Source organism: Vidua macroura, chromosome 19 (assembly GCF_024509145.1).
Source record: "Vidua macroura isolate BioBank_ID:100142 chromosome 19, ASM2450914v1, whole genome shotgun sequence".
Classification (NCBI taxonomy): Eukaryota; Metazoa; Chordata; class Aves; order Passeriformes; family Viduidae; genus Vidua; species Vidua macroura.
In genome coordinates this window covers 12524353-12538726 of record NC_071589.1, presented here as the reverse complement: position 1 = coordinate 12538726, position 14374 = coordinate 12524353, and the positions used below count along the sequence as shown (strand labels likewise).

The window sequence follows — 14374 nt, the reverse complement described above, 5'->3', positions numbered from 1 at the left end:
CCCCAAAGCAGGCATGGAAGGGGCTTCTGGGCAGCCCAGTGGAAGTGTCCCTGCCTGTGCACGGAACAAGAAGGGCTGTAAAGACCATTTCACAAGAAACCATTCTGTGATTTGTTGGGATGCAAGGTGTGACCCCTTCCAGGAGCCCAGGGATGTGGGTCTGTCTTGCCAGGTGCTGGAGAGCAGGCCTGGGGCTGGTGCTGCTGTGCCCAGAGCACCCCAAAACACACCCAGCATCCACCCCCTGCTATTGGAATGCTCAATCCCAGCACTCTGGCCATATTTGTCTCCATTTAAGGCCTCGAAGCGAGGGGTTAACCCAGCTCCCAGCCAGCCCCAGCCGCGTTTTCTGGAGGAGAAGCAGATGTGGGAGGGGGGAGGCTGAGAGGGGCTGGCTGGGGCCTGGGGCTGAGCTCCCCAGCTGCGGCACCAGGCAATCAGGGCTGCAAATTGGGATCAGATGTGGGCAACTCCCCCCCTCTAAATGCAGCACTCCAGAGTTGCCTGGGCTGGTTCTGCTCTGCCTGGGGAGGAGGAGGAGGAAGAGGAGGGTTCTGCTGGGGCCCAGGGTGGCTGCAGGGACCTCCAGAGCGTGGTGCTCCCTTTGGAGAGCTGTGTTTCTCTTGGGGAGCGCCCCTGCCTCTTCCCTTGCCTCTTCCCCTTCCCCTGCTGGGCTGGAGCGGGCTCTTCCCGCAGCAGGGATGATGCAGGAGCTGGTGGCTGGCGTGGAGAAGATCAGGTTTGACTCGGAGGCTGATGTGGAGGGGCTCGGAGCTCAGCCCCTGCCCTTCCCGGGGATGGACAGTAAGTTGGGGACAGGACTGTGGCGTTTTTGGAGTGTGGCAGTGCTGCAGGAGCTTTTGGGCTTCTCCTCTTGCTGCCCTCCTGCAACACCTGGGTGGTTTTTGTCCTGGCTCTGGGCATTGCTCCCTCAGGGATGCAAAGCTGTTGGGGAGCTGCCAGGGTCCCCAATGTCCCTGAAATCCCAGGATTGGGGGTAGAAGGTGAAGCCCTCCCCACCCTGGGGCTGGGGCAGTGGGACAGGCTGGCAGTGACAGGGCTGTCCCAGGTGTGCAGGGCCACCCCCGGGGCTGTGGTTGAGGCAGGGCTGGGGCAGTGGGACAGGCTGGCAGTGACAGGGCTGTCCCAGCTGTGCAGGGCCACCCCCGGGGCTGGGGCAGTGGGACAGGCTGGCAGTGACAGGGCTGTCCCAGGTGTGCAGGGCCACCCCCGGCACGGCGGGGCCAAGCCCGCGGTGTGCAAGCATTGGCTGCGAGGGCTCTGCAGGAGGGGCGAGGGCTGCGACTTCCTGCACGACTACGATGCCACCAGGATGCCCGAGTGCTATTTCTACTCCAAGTTCGGTAGGTGCGGGGCTGGGCATCCCAGGGAGTCTCTTCCCACCCCTCTCTCATCCCTCGGGGCTGGCCTCGAGCGAGCGGCTGATGCCACCTCCTGACTGCGGGAAGAAGTGCCACTGTCACTGTCACGCAGCCAGGGTCACTGTCCCCACCCCCAGCCAAACCTGGCCGTTCCCAGGGCACCCCAATTCCCTTCATCCAGCCCATCCTGGAGCGATTCCCGCTGCGAGTGAGCGCTGTCCCGAATGTCCCACGCCTTGCTCCCGCAGGTGAGTGCAGCAACAAGGACTGTCCCTTCCTGCACGTCGGTGCCACCGCCAGCACCGTGGGCTGTCCCTGGTACAACCGTGGCTTCTGCCGGCACGGTGAGCGGGGCAGGGGGTGCCCAGCGGGGATGGGGCCGGTGCCCACGGCCCGGTGGGGATTTGGGCTCGGGGCTGCAGGGAGAGCAGAGCTCCCACCGTGCCGGGGTGCTGGCGTGTCCCTGTGAGTGTCCCCTCTGCCTGGCAGGTCCCCTGTGCAAGTACAAGCACACGAGGAGGGTGATGTGTGCCAACTACCTGGTGGGCTTCTGCCCGGAGGGACCCAAGTGCAAATTCGTGCAGTATGTACTGGGCGGGGGGGGCTTGGAATGTGGTTATTTGGGGGGAAATGCCCTCTCTGAGGTGGCTGTGGCCCTTGCAGGGTCAGGGACAAGGGCACAAAGGGTCGGAATTAACCGAGCCCCACACCCAAGCTGTGCTGCTGGCAGCAGGGACAGTGGTGGGTGGGCAGGGGACAGCCCTGGTCCCCACAGAGCTGCCTGTACCAGCTCCAGAACATCCCTGAGGGGCTGTGGGGGCCTCAGGAGGGTCTGGGGGCACCCCAGGCAGTAACTGCCTGTCCTCTGTGTCCCCTCCAGCCTCAAGGCCGGGCTGATGACGAGCAGCACAGACCCATCCAAGGTGAAGCTGTTGTCCCTGTGCCCACGGGGGTGATGCCCCAGCTGCCCCCAGCTCCTGTGGGGCAGCAGCTGCCAACTGCCCCCTCCTGCCCCCTTTCCCCCAGGAAGCTGGATGTCCATGGGGGCTGGTACAGCGGGGTCTGGCTGCTGCAGAGGAGAGGGGAGGTGAGCACGTGCCACCCAAGGAGCCACCTCCACGTGGCACCCAGCACCTGGCAGCTCATCTGTGGGACACCAGTGGCTGCCCCCCAAGCCCACAGAGCCTGCTGGAAGGAGGCACCTGCTCCAAGGTGAGAGATTTTGGGGAATGGGAGGGCTGGGAGCAGCGGTCTCACCTTGGAGGGAGGGTGAGGGGCAGCAGGTGCTGTGGGGATTCCCAGAGTGCTCCCAAAACAGCCTCTTTGACTGGAAATGTGTCTTTTCCTTCTGCTATTTGGCCCTGTCCCCTTGGAGCTGGGGTGGGAACCAGCAGAGGAAGGGATTTCAGTGGTGAGAACCCTGGGAACAACAAATCCATAGGTTTGGTGTAGTTGGAACTGTTGGTGCTGTTCCCATGATCCCATTCCTTTGCAAACGGGGTCAAAACGAACGTGTGGGGACGTGGCAGGGGCTGATCCAGCACAAACCCATTCCCTGTGCCCCCAGAGTGGATCAGCCAGTCCCTGTGCCAGCCAGAGAGGGAGGACTCCACTGGAAATGCTGCTGGGAAAGTGACTCCAGGGCTGCCACACGGCTCAGGGGAGGAGGAGGACACCACGGGACACCACGGACACGGCACCGGGGCGGCCCCTGGGCTAGGAAAGCCAGCAGGGTCTGCCCAGCACCAGCTCACAGCTGGCACAGGCAGCACAGAAATCACTTCATGCAATGAAAATCGGGACTTGCCACAGCTGGCTGCTCCCCCTGGCACTGCTGGCTGCGGGCAGGCCGGGGCAGCAGCAGCATTCCCAAGGTTTGGAGGGGTGCAGGAATGGGCACGGGGGTGAGGATGTGTTCATCCCTTGGGGAGGGGGCACGAAGCACCACGTTTCAGATCACAACCCTAGCAGGAAAGGAAAATCCACACAGGTTTTTATTGCTGGTGAGAGACTTTTTGGTGCAACACCTCTGTCACAGCACTACTGCACTCTGCAGAATAAAGAGCTCAGACTTTTAATTCTCGGGTTTTTTTTTTGTCCTTCGTGCCTGCAATGTGAGCAACCCTTTCCCAGACATGTCTGGGAATGGCAGGCTCCAACTAGCACTGCTGGCTGTCCTGGTCTGCCTGCTGCAGGCACGAGTTTGCCCTTTGGGCACAACAGCTCAGCCCACGGATTTTTCTTCCCCAGAATTAGGGTGCTGTGGTCTGAGCTGCTGCTCCAGTGCCTCCACACAGGTCCTGGCCAGTCCCACCAGTACAAGGGGTGAGTACAAACTGGGTCAGGCCAGGCAGAGCTCTGAATTTAAAGGGAATGGTTCTTGGGGTTGAAGTCCACACAGCTACAGCAGAATTGTCAAATCATCTCTAATGACAGCTCAGGTCACGGTGCTGTCCCCTGTCCCAAACAAGGGATCTGGGACTCTGCAGCCTCCAGGAGCTCTCCTGCCCCCACAGATCTCTCAGGGTGCCTCTAATGCTTTCTCATTTCACTACTAAAAGCTGCCTGACCAGGAGGGGTGGCCACAGGCTGTCACCTCTCTGCTACACAAGCTGACCTGCAAAGGGGCTCCTCCTCAGCTCCAGCCCCAGCCAGGCCCCTGCTGCTGGGAATTCCTGCTGGGATCCTGGTCCTGGGTGCTCTGCTGCCTCCCCAGGAGCTGTGGCTGTTCCCTGGGTGCTGCTCCAGCTCCTTCAGTGGTATTTTCGCCAGCGGTGCCGCTCTGGAAGAACAGGGAGAAAATCATTCCAGTGTCAGCACAGGGATCTGTCTGGGGGCTCCAGCTGGGGTGAGGAGCCCGACTGCAGCTTCTGTGTTTGTGTGCTGCCAGGGGGAACCACCCAAACACCAGCAGATCCCTTGTCAGCTGTCAGGAAACGCAGCTCCTGTTGGAACATCTCCTCCCTCTGCCCTGTGTGGGCTTTCCAAAGTGCTCCTGACAATCCCGGTGCTCTCCAGGGAGAAGCTGTGAGTCAGCAACTGCTATCAGCACTTTTATTCACCAAATTCCTCTGCCCACCTAGAGAATCCTGCTCTCTGAGCTCTGGTGTTAAGTCTTAAATGGGGAGTGTTTGAGTAATTTAATTATTTCAATTATTCCAGGGCTTTAATTAACAGGAATGTTAAACAGGCTTTCCAAGTGCTGCAGAAGGAAGAACTCCTGAAATAGGAAATCTTACTGAGGTGCTGATAGTTCCAGCCATAGCTGAGCAGGCAGTACCCAGCCAGGAGCATGGAGATTCCAGCAGGTCCCCCCTGCTTCACGTGGATGTATTTGGCACAATAACTGCTCCAGGCTGTTGGGAGAGAAAGGAGAGGGATAAATCATGGGCTGGTGCTGGGAATTCGCTGCTTCCCTGCAACTTCACAGAGCTAAAATGTTGGGGATATTTGTTTATCCCAGGGATAGACGAGATGTTGGGATGATGGATGGGAAGGAATTGTTCCTTGTAAGGGAGGGCAGGCCCTGGCACAGGGTGCCCAGAGCAGCTGTGGCTGCCCCTGGATCCCTGGCAGTGCCCAAGGCCAGGCTGGATGGAGTTTGGAGCCAGCTGGGACAGTGGGGACGTCTTTATGGTCCTTCCCAGACCCTTCCATCACTCCATGACTTGTGCTTTGTAAAGATCCAGGCTGGCCCAGCAAAGTAAATCAGGGAGGTGGGGACGGACCTGCCCCAAAAGCCAGGAATTCTCACCTCTCTGCACTGCTGCCAGCAGCCCCTGGGGAGAGAAGTTGCAGGTGCTGATCCAGGTGTGCAGCTCGCCCAGCCTCACCTCCATCAGGGGCCTCTCCCAGAGGGGACCTGCAGGGTGACAGGCGCTCACAGCGCGGGCTCTGTGCTGCCAGGGGAGCAGGGAGCTGGGATGGGATGTGGAATTTGGGCTTGGAAAGGGACCGGGAATCGCCTCTCCCACAAAGTTTGGGCTGCATCAGCCCAAGACTCCATAACCACATCGCCCATTGACTTTGCAGGCTGGAGGAGGCGCAGTTAAACCTCCTTGGATTCTCCTGGATCCTTCCCTGGGCAAGCCCAGCATTCCCTACCCCTCCTCTCCCATTCCAGCTGCCATCCCAGCACGGAGATTTTCGTTACCTTGCTGCCCCCGTGCCAGACCACCCTTGGGCGTCTCCGCCGCGATCCTCACATCCTCGTGGAAACGCTTCCCTGGAAAAATCCTCAGCCCTTCCCAGTCAGGATACAAGTCTGGAAACCACTCCAAGCCCGCGGCGCCGGCCCTGGCGCTGCTGCCAGGGGCCTGCCGTGAGGAGGTGGGCTGGGTTTTGGGCAGAGTGTGGAGCAGAGCCAGGCTCGGGAGGGGCTCGGGCACTCGCTCGCCGCCGGCCCGCGGCCCCTGCAGGCTGAGCTCCTTTCTGGATGTCCCCTGGCCGCCACCTCCGAGCGCCTCCGCCGGTGACGGATGGAGGATCCCGGGATGCCAAGCGCCCGCGGGGGGTTCAGATCCCGCCCCAACTTCCAGGTGCACCCGCTGCCCTCCTGCCCTGCATTTGTCTCTTCCCTCCCGCCGGACGAGGTCACCGGGGCTGTCTCTGCTCCCAGCGGGCTCTTGAAGTGTCTTTGCTGCCTTTAAACCGCTCTTTTCTCCCTCGGAGCTCCCAGTCCCGTTCCCCACGGCTCCCCGGCTCCGAGTCTCCCTGCCCTTGGATTTCGGGGCAGTTTTGCGGCGCTGCGGGGCGGGAGCGGGGCCGGGCTCCGTCCCTTCCCCGCGGCCCCGCGCCGCTCCCGCCCCGCTCCGCGGCTCCTTCTCCCTGACCACCCGGGCTCGGTGCTTCTCGATCACCACCTTCACCCCCTTCTGCAGCTTCTTGGGCACGTCCTCCACCTCCTCGGGGCGCAGATCCAGGCTCCGGGCCACGTCCCGCACGGCGCGGGAGCCGCTCCCGGGGGCCGGGCGGGCAGCCGGGGCTGGGCTCGGCGCCGGGCCGCCGCCGGTGACGGCGGAGGGCTGGGGGCTCGCTCGCGGTGCTGCCGGCGCGGCCTTGCAGTGCGGGAGGTGCGCGCGGAGCCGCTTGAAGGGCCGCCGGCAGTGCGGGCACAGCTCCGGCCCGGCCGCCGCCATCACCGCCGGTACTTCCCCCCCCCGGGTGACGTCACAACGCCGCCGCTCGCGGCGTGCGCCGCGACGTCACAACGGCGCAGCCGCCGCCGCGCGCCGTGACGTCACGGGGGCGAGGCGGCGGCGGCGGAAGCGGCGGTCGGGGCCGGGCAGGGCCGGGCCGCGCTGCCGCCCCTCACCGCGGCCTCCGCCCCGCACCGCGGCCTCCGCCCCGCACCGCGGCCTCCCCGCCGCCTCCGGCCCCTCCGCCCGCCATGAGCTGCCGGCAGCCGCTGCCGAGCGAGCGGGGAGCGAGACAGAGGTGGGCGAGGGCAGCGCGGCCTGAAGCGGGGGAAGGGAGGGGGCCGGGCTGAGGGGAGAGGGGGCTCGGCCGCGCGGGGACGGTGGGGAAGGGAAGGGGAGGGCGGCCCCCGGGCTGCGGGCGCTCCGCAGGGCGAAGGGACGTGGGGGATGCGCAGGGTTCGGGGGAGATGCTCGGCGGGCTGGGGGAGGATGTTTCAGGAGCAGGGGGATGGCGGGGCGGGTGGGAGCTGGGAGGCAGCGGGGGATGGCGCACTCAGGGAACGCGGTGGAAGGGACCGTAAATCCCGTCCCTGCCACGGGCACGGGACGCCTTCCACAAGCCCAGGGTAGCCCCGAGCCCCGTCCGAGCTGTCGAGGTCACTGTTGAGGAAAGGAAGGCTCCAGAGGTGGGGGGAAGGGAGGAACATCCCTTGCCCGGTGTTCCCGGACAGACGGACAGCGCTCGGTGCCTGCGATCCCAGGAGCAGGGAGGCAGCTCCGGGCTGTAGGCGTGGGCCAAACCCCGGCAGCTGAGGCTGCTGCACAGAAAGGAGCCAGTTATAAATACCTCCCTCCAGTCTGTTTTGACTCATTCGAGCACGGATTAATTTTAGGCGCACCAAAACAGCTCCATGGCGTGTTTTTTTTGGAGGCTGCTGAGATCCTGGCTGTGACTTGTCGTGTTTGTAGGGCGGGGAGGAATCGTTTGATGTCGGTGTAGGAATTCTGGGATGCTGCTGGGGAGCAGCTGCTGTGTTGGTGTCACGGAACCACGCAGTGGCTCGGGTTGGAAGTGACCTTCAGTCTCATCCAGTGCCACCCCCTGCCACGGGCAGGGACACCTCCCACTGTGCCAGGCTGTTCCAGGTCCTGTCCAGCCTGGTCTTTGAGGTCTTCCCTTTATCTCCTCGAATTTGGGAACATGAGCACCGCCCCCACCCCATTATCCTCCTCCGAACTCTGCTTGGCCTCGATGCCTGCAAAGATTTGGATTAAAATTAGGGTAAAACTTGTACCCACCGTGCCAGACAGTGCAAGGTGGCAAACACATCAGAAAACAGGGAAGAGTTTGTTTTCCACGAGGTGTGTCCTGACAGAACCTTACTTCCACGTGGGAAATGTGATTGTTTTGGGACGTGACTCAACTCCAAACACCGTCAGAGTGGAGAGACTAACGAGTCATTGTGAGGTGGCCTGAGCAGGTGAATAATTGGAGATTGGCTGGGCTGTCCCCAGCCTGTCAGGTGTCACTATGAAGCCAGGGATTATTTTTACATCTGCAAGGCTGGCAGTTGTTAAATGAGTTTGTTTAGAAGGATGGTTTTAATCCACGTCCCTTATACTGGCAGGAAACATCTTGTGAGGAGCAAGATGCTTCTCTCTGTGCCCTCAGGCTGCAGCTAAAAAGGGGAATATGGGAGCCCCCAGCACCTCAGGGGGCTGGAGGCATCCTGCACTAACTTCTCAGGTGTCCCTGCCTTTTTTGGGTGCCTTCAGAGGACGAAGCAGAAGGTAGATCAGTGAGTTTATAATTTCTTTTGCCCTGCAGGAAGAGGAGGAGGAATGGCAACGAAGATGATGGCCACGTTCCCCAGACCAAACGTAGCAGCAGGAGCACTGTCCTCCAGGACTCGTGGGACACTGAGGTGAGACCTTCCCAGGCCAACCCATGCAGTTGGAATGTCCTGTGCAATTTTATTTTTTTCATTTTTATTTCATAGCTTTGTGTTTGAGGTCGTGAGCTTTGACTCGGTGACATCGGAGATTGAAATCAGTTTGGAAATCAGCCTGCTTATCCCTGGCCTGAATATTTCTGGGAAGAAACATCAAATCCTGCCTCACAGCACCCAGGGAAATAATTTCCTGCTTTTTGGTTTTGCTGTGTGGGCTGAGCTGTGCCCAGAGCTGAGGGGCTGCTGAGGGGAAATGTGTCCCTGTGCTCACTCTGCCTGACCATCAACTTTGCCTTTCCCCACACTGAGGTGATTATTTCTGGGAGAAAGACAAAACACATTCCAGGCAGGCCTTATCTGATGTGGAATAAAATGCTCTGATGGAGCTGCTCAGTTTAAGCAAGTCTTGTTCACAGCTAAAACAAACTCAAAACTTGTTTTTTGCTCGTATTTTCCATGATTTCTTTGCTGGATGTGGGATAAACTCTCTTGTTTTCATACCCCTCACCAGACAGCTGTTCTCTCTGTGCAATTTGAGATTTCATTTCTTAAAAAAAAAAAAAAATTGCTGATTTCCTAACTGCTGCCAGGTTTTCTGAGATGTCACCTGAGTGAATCACCTGAAAATTCACTGTGAGCAACGTCCTTGTGTTGTAAAATATTCATGGAAAAGAGGGTACAGAGCAGAGGCTCCTACTCTGAAGTTAACGAAATTAATTTCTTTGAAGGTTTTGGAAATATCCTTGGTTTTTTAAAGCCTCCTCACTTTGAAGGCAGATCGTAATGAGCAATTACAATCTGAATTATTACGGAATTAACTCAATTATTCAACTGTTAATTGTGCTTCGCAGAGAACATTTAGTTGCTGTGTAACTTGGAGCTCTTTTATAATCTGGAAATGGTTTCAGATGGATATTTCCACATTCCTGTTGTGAGGGAGGCTCTCTCTTAGCCTGGACAAGTAGGTGACGTGACGGGACACTGCTGGGGATGCTTTAAGAGCTGCTGTCCGTCACGAAGGAATCCTCTGGGATGAGAACTGCTGCTGTGTTCTCAGGAGGGACACTTTGCATTTTGGGGTGTGCTGGGGAGCAGCAGCCCTGGTTTGCTGCAGTCTGACACTGATCACTTGTCCAACAGGTCAGAGCCCTCCGTGTGTGTAGAGTAGTTAAAGGCTAAAGCAGCCTTGTGGCGGGAGGAGGACGGATTTAGTGTGGAACAAGGGATTGAAGTAGGAGTTAATGAAATTAAGGATATCAGGAAAACCCCCTGATGGTGAGTGGCAGAAGCACCTTTGCTTGTGGTGTAAACACCTGGTGTTTGGGCAGAGGCACTAAAAGCAGGACTGGCAGTGGCCACACAGGAGGGGTGACATCAACCCTGGCCTGCTTTCCTGCGAGGGAGCAGCACGGGCATGGCTGACCCAGGGCAAGGTCACTGCTCAGCCTAACAGAGACTCTGCTTCTTGCATGCACTTGCCTGGTAAGATCTGGTTTTAACACTTTAAACCCTGCTGTGAGGCAGGGAGGAGCTCTCACTGCTCAGGAGTGTGGACACAGCTTCTCAAACAGCACGGCCCCGTTCTCCGGGGAACAGAATTCCCAATGTTTTCCCCTGATGAATGGGGCTTTTTCTTTTTTGTTTTTTTGGCTTGTTTTCTTGTCGGATCCCTCAACTGAGCATGCCCAGAAATTCAAGCCACGAGATTAAATCTGTATTATTCCAACATTTGGTTAAGGACTTCCTGTGCCAAAGGGAGAAATCCTTGTGCTCGTTGTGCACGACTGCTTCCGATCGGTGCCGCTTGGAAAGTCTCAGCCAGTTTGCAACGCTTGGATTTAGCTTCCTGATACACTGCTGCGTGCAAAGACACCTCTTGCTGCTTAAAAATCCCCACTTGTTTTGGGATATTGCCTGGGAAAGGGGGAGTGGGAGCAATTTGTGACTTCCAAGTGCACGTGAGAGTCGCTTTTCATCGCCGGGCGTCGCACACCTGCTTTTTGTGAAACATTACCCAAAGTCCTGATTCCTCTGGCCTGTTTTGGTTCAAACTGACTGTTCCCTCTTGCAGAACGAGGCCTCTTTGAGAGCACAGCCTCAGGATGGCAATCAAGCAGTGTTTTTTGCCAGGATCTCTTCCCATTTTTTTTTTTGTCTTGCACGTTTTGCTCTGGAGAATGAGGTGAAGGGAGGATTTTCCTTGGTGGCAGTTCAAACCTGGGCTGTTCTGTGATGTTATCCCTCAGTCCCTGACTTTGAGTCCCACTGCTCATCCAAATCACATCCAATTCCAACGGATTTGCTGTTTTCTCCCTCTGGATTGTCCTTTCACCCAGGACAGGCAGCACCCCTGACTTCTGACTTTCACAGGATGGAAACAGAGTCTCTTCAATCTCCATCAGTGCTGCTTTTTGGCCACTTGCTGTGAGGATGTGCCATTCCTGGTGCTCCTGGAGAAGCCACTCGCAGGGCACAGCCACCCTGAGGGTGACAAACCTCTGGCCTGGGCTCAGTCCATGGCCAGGCTCAGCCACGGGGCTGGAGCTGCAGCCAGGGTTAAACATTAGCGAGGCACAGCCTTTGCCATGGAATTTTGCTTCCTGTTCAGCCTGTCCTCCCTTTTCCAGGAGCTCAGCTGTGTTGTTTGCCCTGTATTTGGTTAGAAATGCATTGCTTGTCCCCACATCAAGGCAGGAGAAGTTGTAGTGGATCCTCCAAGGGGATCCCACTCTCGGGAATGCTGAGGTTCCCAGCTGTGCTCTGCAGCCTGGGGAGTCACCAATGCAAACCCTTTGCTCTGGTTTTTCCAGGGAAGGAAGCGAGTCTGAGTGTTCTGGCTGACCCTTTCCTTCCTGAACAACTTCTGCAAACCCCAGTTTCTCATAGTTCCTCTTTGTTCTGGCCAGGATTAAATCACCACCGGGTTCTTGGCAGAGACCAAATCAAATTTCTTGTCCCCCACTATCCAGGGAAGGGCTGCTCTTCAGTTCTAGCTAAAACCAGATCGTGGCTTTGTTAAACTCCTCTTGGAAAACCTTGAGGGCAGCAGGGGCTGAGTGGCTCTTTCTCCAGTTCCTGTCCCGAGGGATTGTCCCAGATCTGCACATTTAACAGGGCATTTGTTTGTTTTAAAACTTGAAGTGTGATGTTAAGGGTTAACGAGCCCAGTAAACCTTGAAGATGCCCTTTTGATAGCTAAAATATTCCTAAACATCTCTGGGCTGCTTTCCTTTGCCCCTGTAAAGCTTTGTTGATGCCTGTCTTGCTGACTCGCTGACTTTAAGGGTTCTTTTTTTTTGTCTGATTGTAGTCCAAATGCGTTACAGAATGTGCACCACAGCCTGGGGACACGGTAGGTGTTCCGTGTGATGTGGGCAATGATGAAGGGGTGCCAGTGCTAGTGAATCTTTGCCTTAGAGAACTGGAAATAAAGAGGGTCTGACAAACCCCGTCTGTCACCAGCCTGAGGTGTCAGAAGCACGTCCCAGGACACACTGCCAGCTTTGAGATGCACAAAATAATCACTACTAACAGCTGGAAAACCTTTGTTGAGACGTGAAACGGGAGCAGCAAGCGGGGCCAGGTTCTCATTTGGATTTTTACCTTGATTTGCAGAAGGTGGCTGTAACGAAGCTCACTAAGGAGCGCAGACTAAAAGGAAACAAAGTGTCCTGTGCGGTGGGTTTCTCTCCGAGGCTGCCGTGACCCCCTCAGCATGGCGTGTGCCTCTTTGTGCTGCTCTGCCCAGCTCCACCGCAGCTCCTCCCTGTCCTGCCGGGGCTCTCTCCCTCTCTAAGATGTAGGAAGAGGAGCTGGTTGCTCCCGTGGTTCCATCTGTGCTCCCCTGGCAATGACCCCGCTGTGTGTTTCTCTCTCCTCGCAGCCCCGGGGCCCTTGGCTTGGCTTGCTGTGCTCCCCACAGAGCTGAAGCGTTTGTGGTGCTTAGGGAAACAAAGGGGTTTGTCAGGGTTGGATGGTCAGGATCGATGGTGGATCAGGGCCGGGGGAGGGGAGGGTTGTGTTCCACCCAAACATCCACAGTGCTCTGCACACGCTGCTGGGTGCAGTTTGCACCATTCCCGATTTACTCCAGGTGAGGCCCTTCTGGAAGTGGTGCTGACTGGTAAATCCCTGAGGATTTCGTGAAATTTGTCCTCTTCTGATGTGGTCACAAAGCTGTGACTTCTGTGGCTTAATCCTTACAAAAATATCGATTTCTTTTTTTTTTTTTTTTTTAGCTGCTGTCACTTACTCTGTCTGCTTTTATGAATCATTTATGGGGTGGCAGAGTAGCCACTTGCTGATTGACTCACCCAAATATTTGCAGGTCCTGACCAGCAGATCACACAAACTAAAACTGGAACTAATGGAACCTTTCCTTAGCAGCCCTTAAAATGGTGTTTTATGTCTTTGAATCCCTTATGATGATGGCAAATGCTCTTCCAGCCATTCCCATGAAATGTGGTTGTCCTAAATGCTGGCAAATGAGCCCTGGCCTCTTATCCCAGTCAAATGCTGAGTTCTTTTTTCCTGCATGAGGAATTCCTCGGTTCCTGTTGCTCTTTCCCTGCCATGTCAAGTGAATTGGTGAGGAATTGCTATGGAACACTCCCAGTTAAGGCTGCCATGCAGCGCTTAACTGGGAGAAGAGTACTTGAGGGGGTGTTCAAAGACTTAAACCGGGTGTTGTGTGCATTTGTTTCTCACAGCCTCTTGCTTTGGATGCTTCAGATGTCACTTTAGGATTGCCTTTTAGGAAAGTGCTTTGCATGGTGCTTCCCTCAAACCTCTGCTAGAGCAGAAGTGCCAACCCTGCCCTGCCTGCACTGACACCGCAGCTCCTGGGAATGTTCTTTATTTTCCAATTCTCGGATCGCCCCAGCAAACTTCACTAGTGCAAACGTGGGGTTGGGGGCAGAGCTGAAGGGTTTAACTGGGGAGGATTGAAATCCAACACCCTGGAGGTCACTGAACCCCGGGTGAAGGCTTGTCCCTTCAGCTCTGTGACACTGGTGTGGGCAACAACAACCTCTCCGTGCCAGGGTGGATTTATTCAGTCCATCGGGCTGGAAATGTGGAAGGGAGGGATTTATCCTAAAGGCTTGCTTCTGTGGGGTGAGGAAGAAGTGTCTGATGTTGCTGTTCACCCTCTGTGTGTCCCAGTCCTCCAGCAGTGACAGCGGGAGCAGCAGCAGCAGCAGCAGCTGTAGCAGCAGCAGCATCAACAGCCCCGACAGAGCAGAGTCCAGCCTCAACCCCAGGATTGCAGGATCCAGCCCTGTCTCCTCCCAGCCCTTCCATGAGCAGTCTGCACTAAGCCAAGGTCCTTACTTCCACATCAACCAGATCCTGAAGGAAGCCCACTTCCACAGCCTACAGAGCCGGGGACGCCTCCCTACATGATGACCCAGCAGCTCCCTGCCTTCTGTGAAGGGACAGCACTGTGTAGATTTGATATTTCAACTTCAAAGTTTGTTAAAATGGAATTGCACAAAATTGCCTGTTGCCTTTTCAGTCTATATTTGAAATAACAGGTTAACAGGAGATTGTTTACTTGTGGTTTGCTGCACTATTGCAATGCAAAAGGGGCTTTGAAGCAATTTTTATAGGATTCTTTTTGGGGTGGTTCTAAAGTATGTGGCAAGAGGAGACTGAGGAGTCCACATGTGTGTTATAGGATTGCAAACTGTCCAATTCCAATCGACTGCCTAATCTGTTTGTTAGCAAGTTGTTGCTTTCTGTAAAGTTCTCTTAAGCGTTCCTCTTCAGTTTTATAAGTCTTTTTTTAATTTCAATAAACTAGTTAAAAAATGATTTGGCAACATAATTTTTTGAGCATTCAGAGTTAGTGAGAATAGGAGCAGCGAGTGCAGGTCCTTAGGCCTGTGAGCCCAGCTCAGGG

At 56.4% G+C, this 14374-nt stretch overlaps 3 protein-coding genes across 6 annotated transcripts; 2 read left to right on the top strand and 1 right to left on the bottom strand.

The window, feature by feature from the left end:
* Nucleotides 1-637: 637 nt before the first annotated feature.
* CPSF4L (cleavage and polyadenylation specific factor 4 like) lies at nt 638-2338 on the top strand. The gene is made up of 5 exons (XM_053995107.1): nt 638-826; nt 1198-1364; nt 1631-1726; nt 1872-1965; nt 2263-2338. The coding sequence occupies exons 1-5, from the start codon at nt 702-704 to the stop codon at nt 2336-2338; spliced, it is 558 nt and encodes a 185-aa protein (XP_053851082.1). The 5' UTR covers nt 638-701.
* Nucleotides 2339-3345: 1007 nt separating this feature from the next.
* C19H17orf80 (chromosome 19 C17orf80 homolog) lies at nt 3346-6534 on the bottom strand. 3 transcript variants are annotated; one of them, XM_053994920.1, is made up of 4 exons: nt 5536-6534; nt 5137-5244; nt 4622-4738; nt 3346-4164 (listed from the first exon to the last, which is right to left on the bottom strand). In XM_053994920.1, the coding sequence occupies exons 1-4, from the start codon at nt 6518-6520 to the stop codon at nt 4136-4138; spliced, it is 1239 nt and encodes a 412-aa protein (XP_053850895.1). In that variant the 5' UTR covers nt 6521-6534; the 3' UTR covers nt 3346-4135. The 3 variants fall into 3 exon arrangements, with proteins under 3 accessions (XP_053850895.1, XP_053850896.1, XP_053850897.1); XM_053994921.1 differs by lacking the exon at nt 4622-4738; XM_053994922.1 differs by lacking the exons at nt 4622-4738; nt 5137-5244.
* Nucleotides 6535-6668: 134 nt separating this feature from the next.
* Nucleotides 6669-14286, top strand: FAM104A (family with sequence similarity 104 member A). 2 transcript variants are annotated; one of them, XM_053994930.1, is made up of 4 exons: nt 6669-6818; nt 8349-8445; nt 12088-12150; nt 13636-14286. In XM_053994930.1, exons 1-4 carry the CDS (start codon nt 6772-6774, stop codon nt 13873-13875), a joined length of 447 nt encoding a protein of 148 aa, XP_053850905.1. In that variant the 5' UTR covers nt 6669-6771; the 3' UTR covers nt 13876-14286. The 2 variants fall into 2 exon arrangements, with proteins under 2 accessions (XP_053850905.1, XP_053850906.1); XM_053994931.1 differs by lacking the exon at nt 12088-12150 and having other exon boundaries at nt 6673-6818.
* Nucleotides 14287-14374: the final 88 nt, after the last annotated feature.

Bases quoted from the DNA above. Each gene is read 5' to 3' on its own strand.
- CPSF4L (XM_053995107.1), top strand. From the start codon at position 702: ATGATGCAGGAGCTGGTGGCTGGCGTGGAGAAGATCAGGTTTGACTCG. The intron at 1,727-1,871 runs GTGAGCGGGGCA...TCTGCCTGGCAG, and splicing joins CCGTGGCTTCTGCCGGCACG to GTCCCCTGTGCAAGTACAAG. The intron at 1,966-2,262 runs GTATGTACTGGG...TGTCCCCTCCAG, and splicing joins CCCAAGTGCAAATTCGTGCA to CCTCAAGGCCGGGCTGATGA.
- C19H17orf80 (XM_053994920.1), bottom strand. From the start codon at position 6,520: ATGGCGGCGGCCGGGCCGGAGCTGTGCCCGCACTGCCGGCGGCCCTTC. The intron at 5,245-5,535 runs GTAACGAAAATC...GTCACCCTGCAG, and splicing joins TCTGGCACGGGGGCAGCAAG to GTCCCCTCTGGGAGAGGCCC. The intron at 4,739-5,136 runs GTGAGAATTCCT...CTCTCCCAACAG, and splicing joins GCTGGCAGCAGTGCAGAGAG to CCTGGAGCAGTTATTGTGCC.
- FAM104A (XM_053994930.1), top strand. From the start codon at position 6,772: ATGAGCTGCCGGCAGCCGCTGCCGAGCGAGCGGGGAGCGAGACAGAG. The intron at 6,819-8,348 runs GTGGGCGAGGGC...TTTGCCCTGCAG, and splicing joins GAGCGGGGAGCGAGACAGAG to GAAGAGGAGGAGGAATGGCA. The intron at 12,151-13,635 runs GTGGGTTTCTCT...TGTGTGTCCCAG, and splicing joins GAAACAAAGTGTCCTGTGCG to TCCTCCAGCAGTGACAGCGG.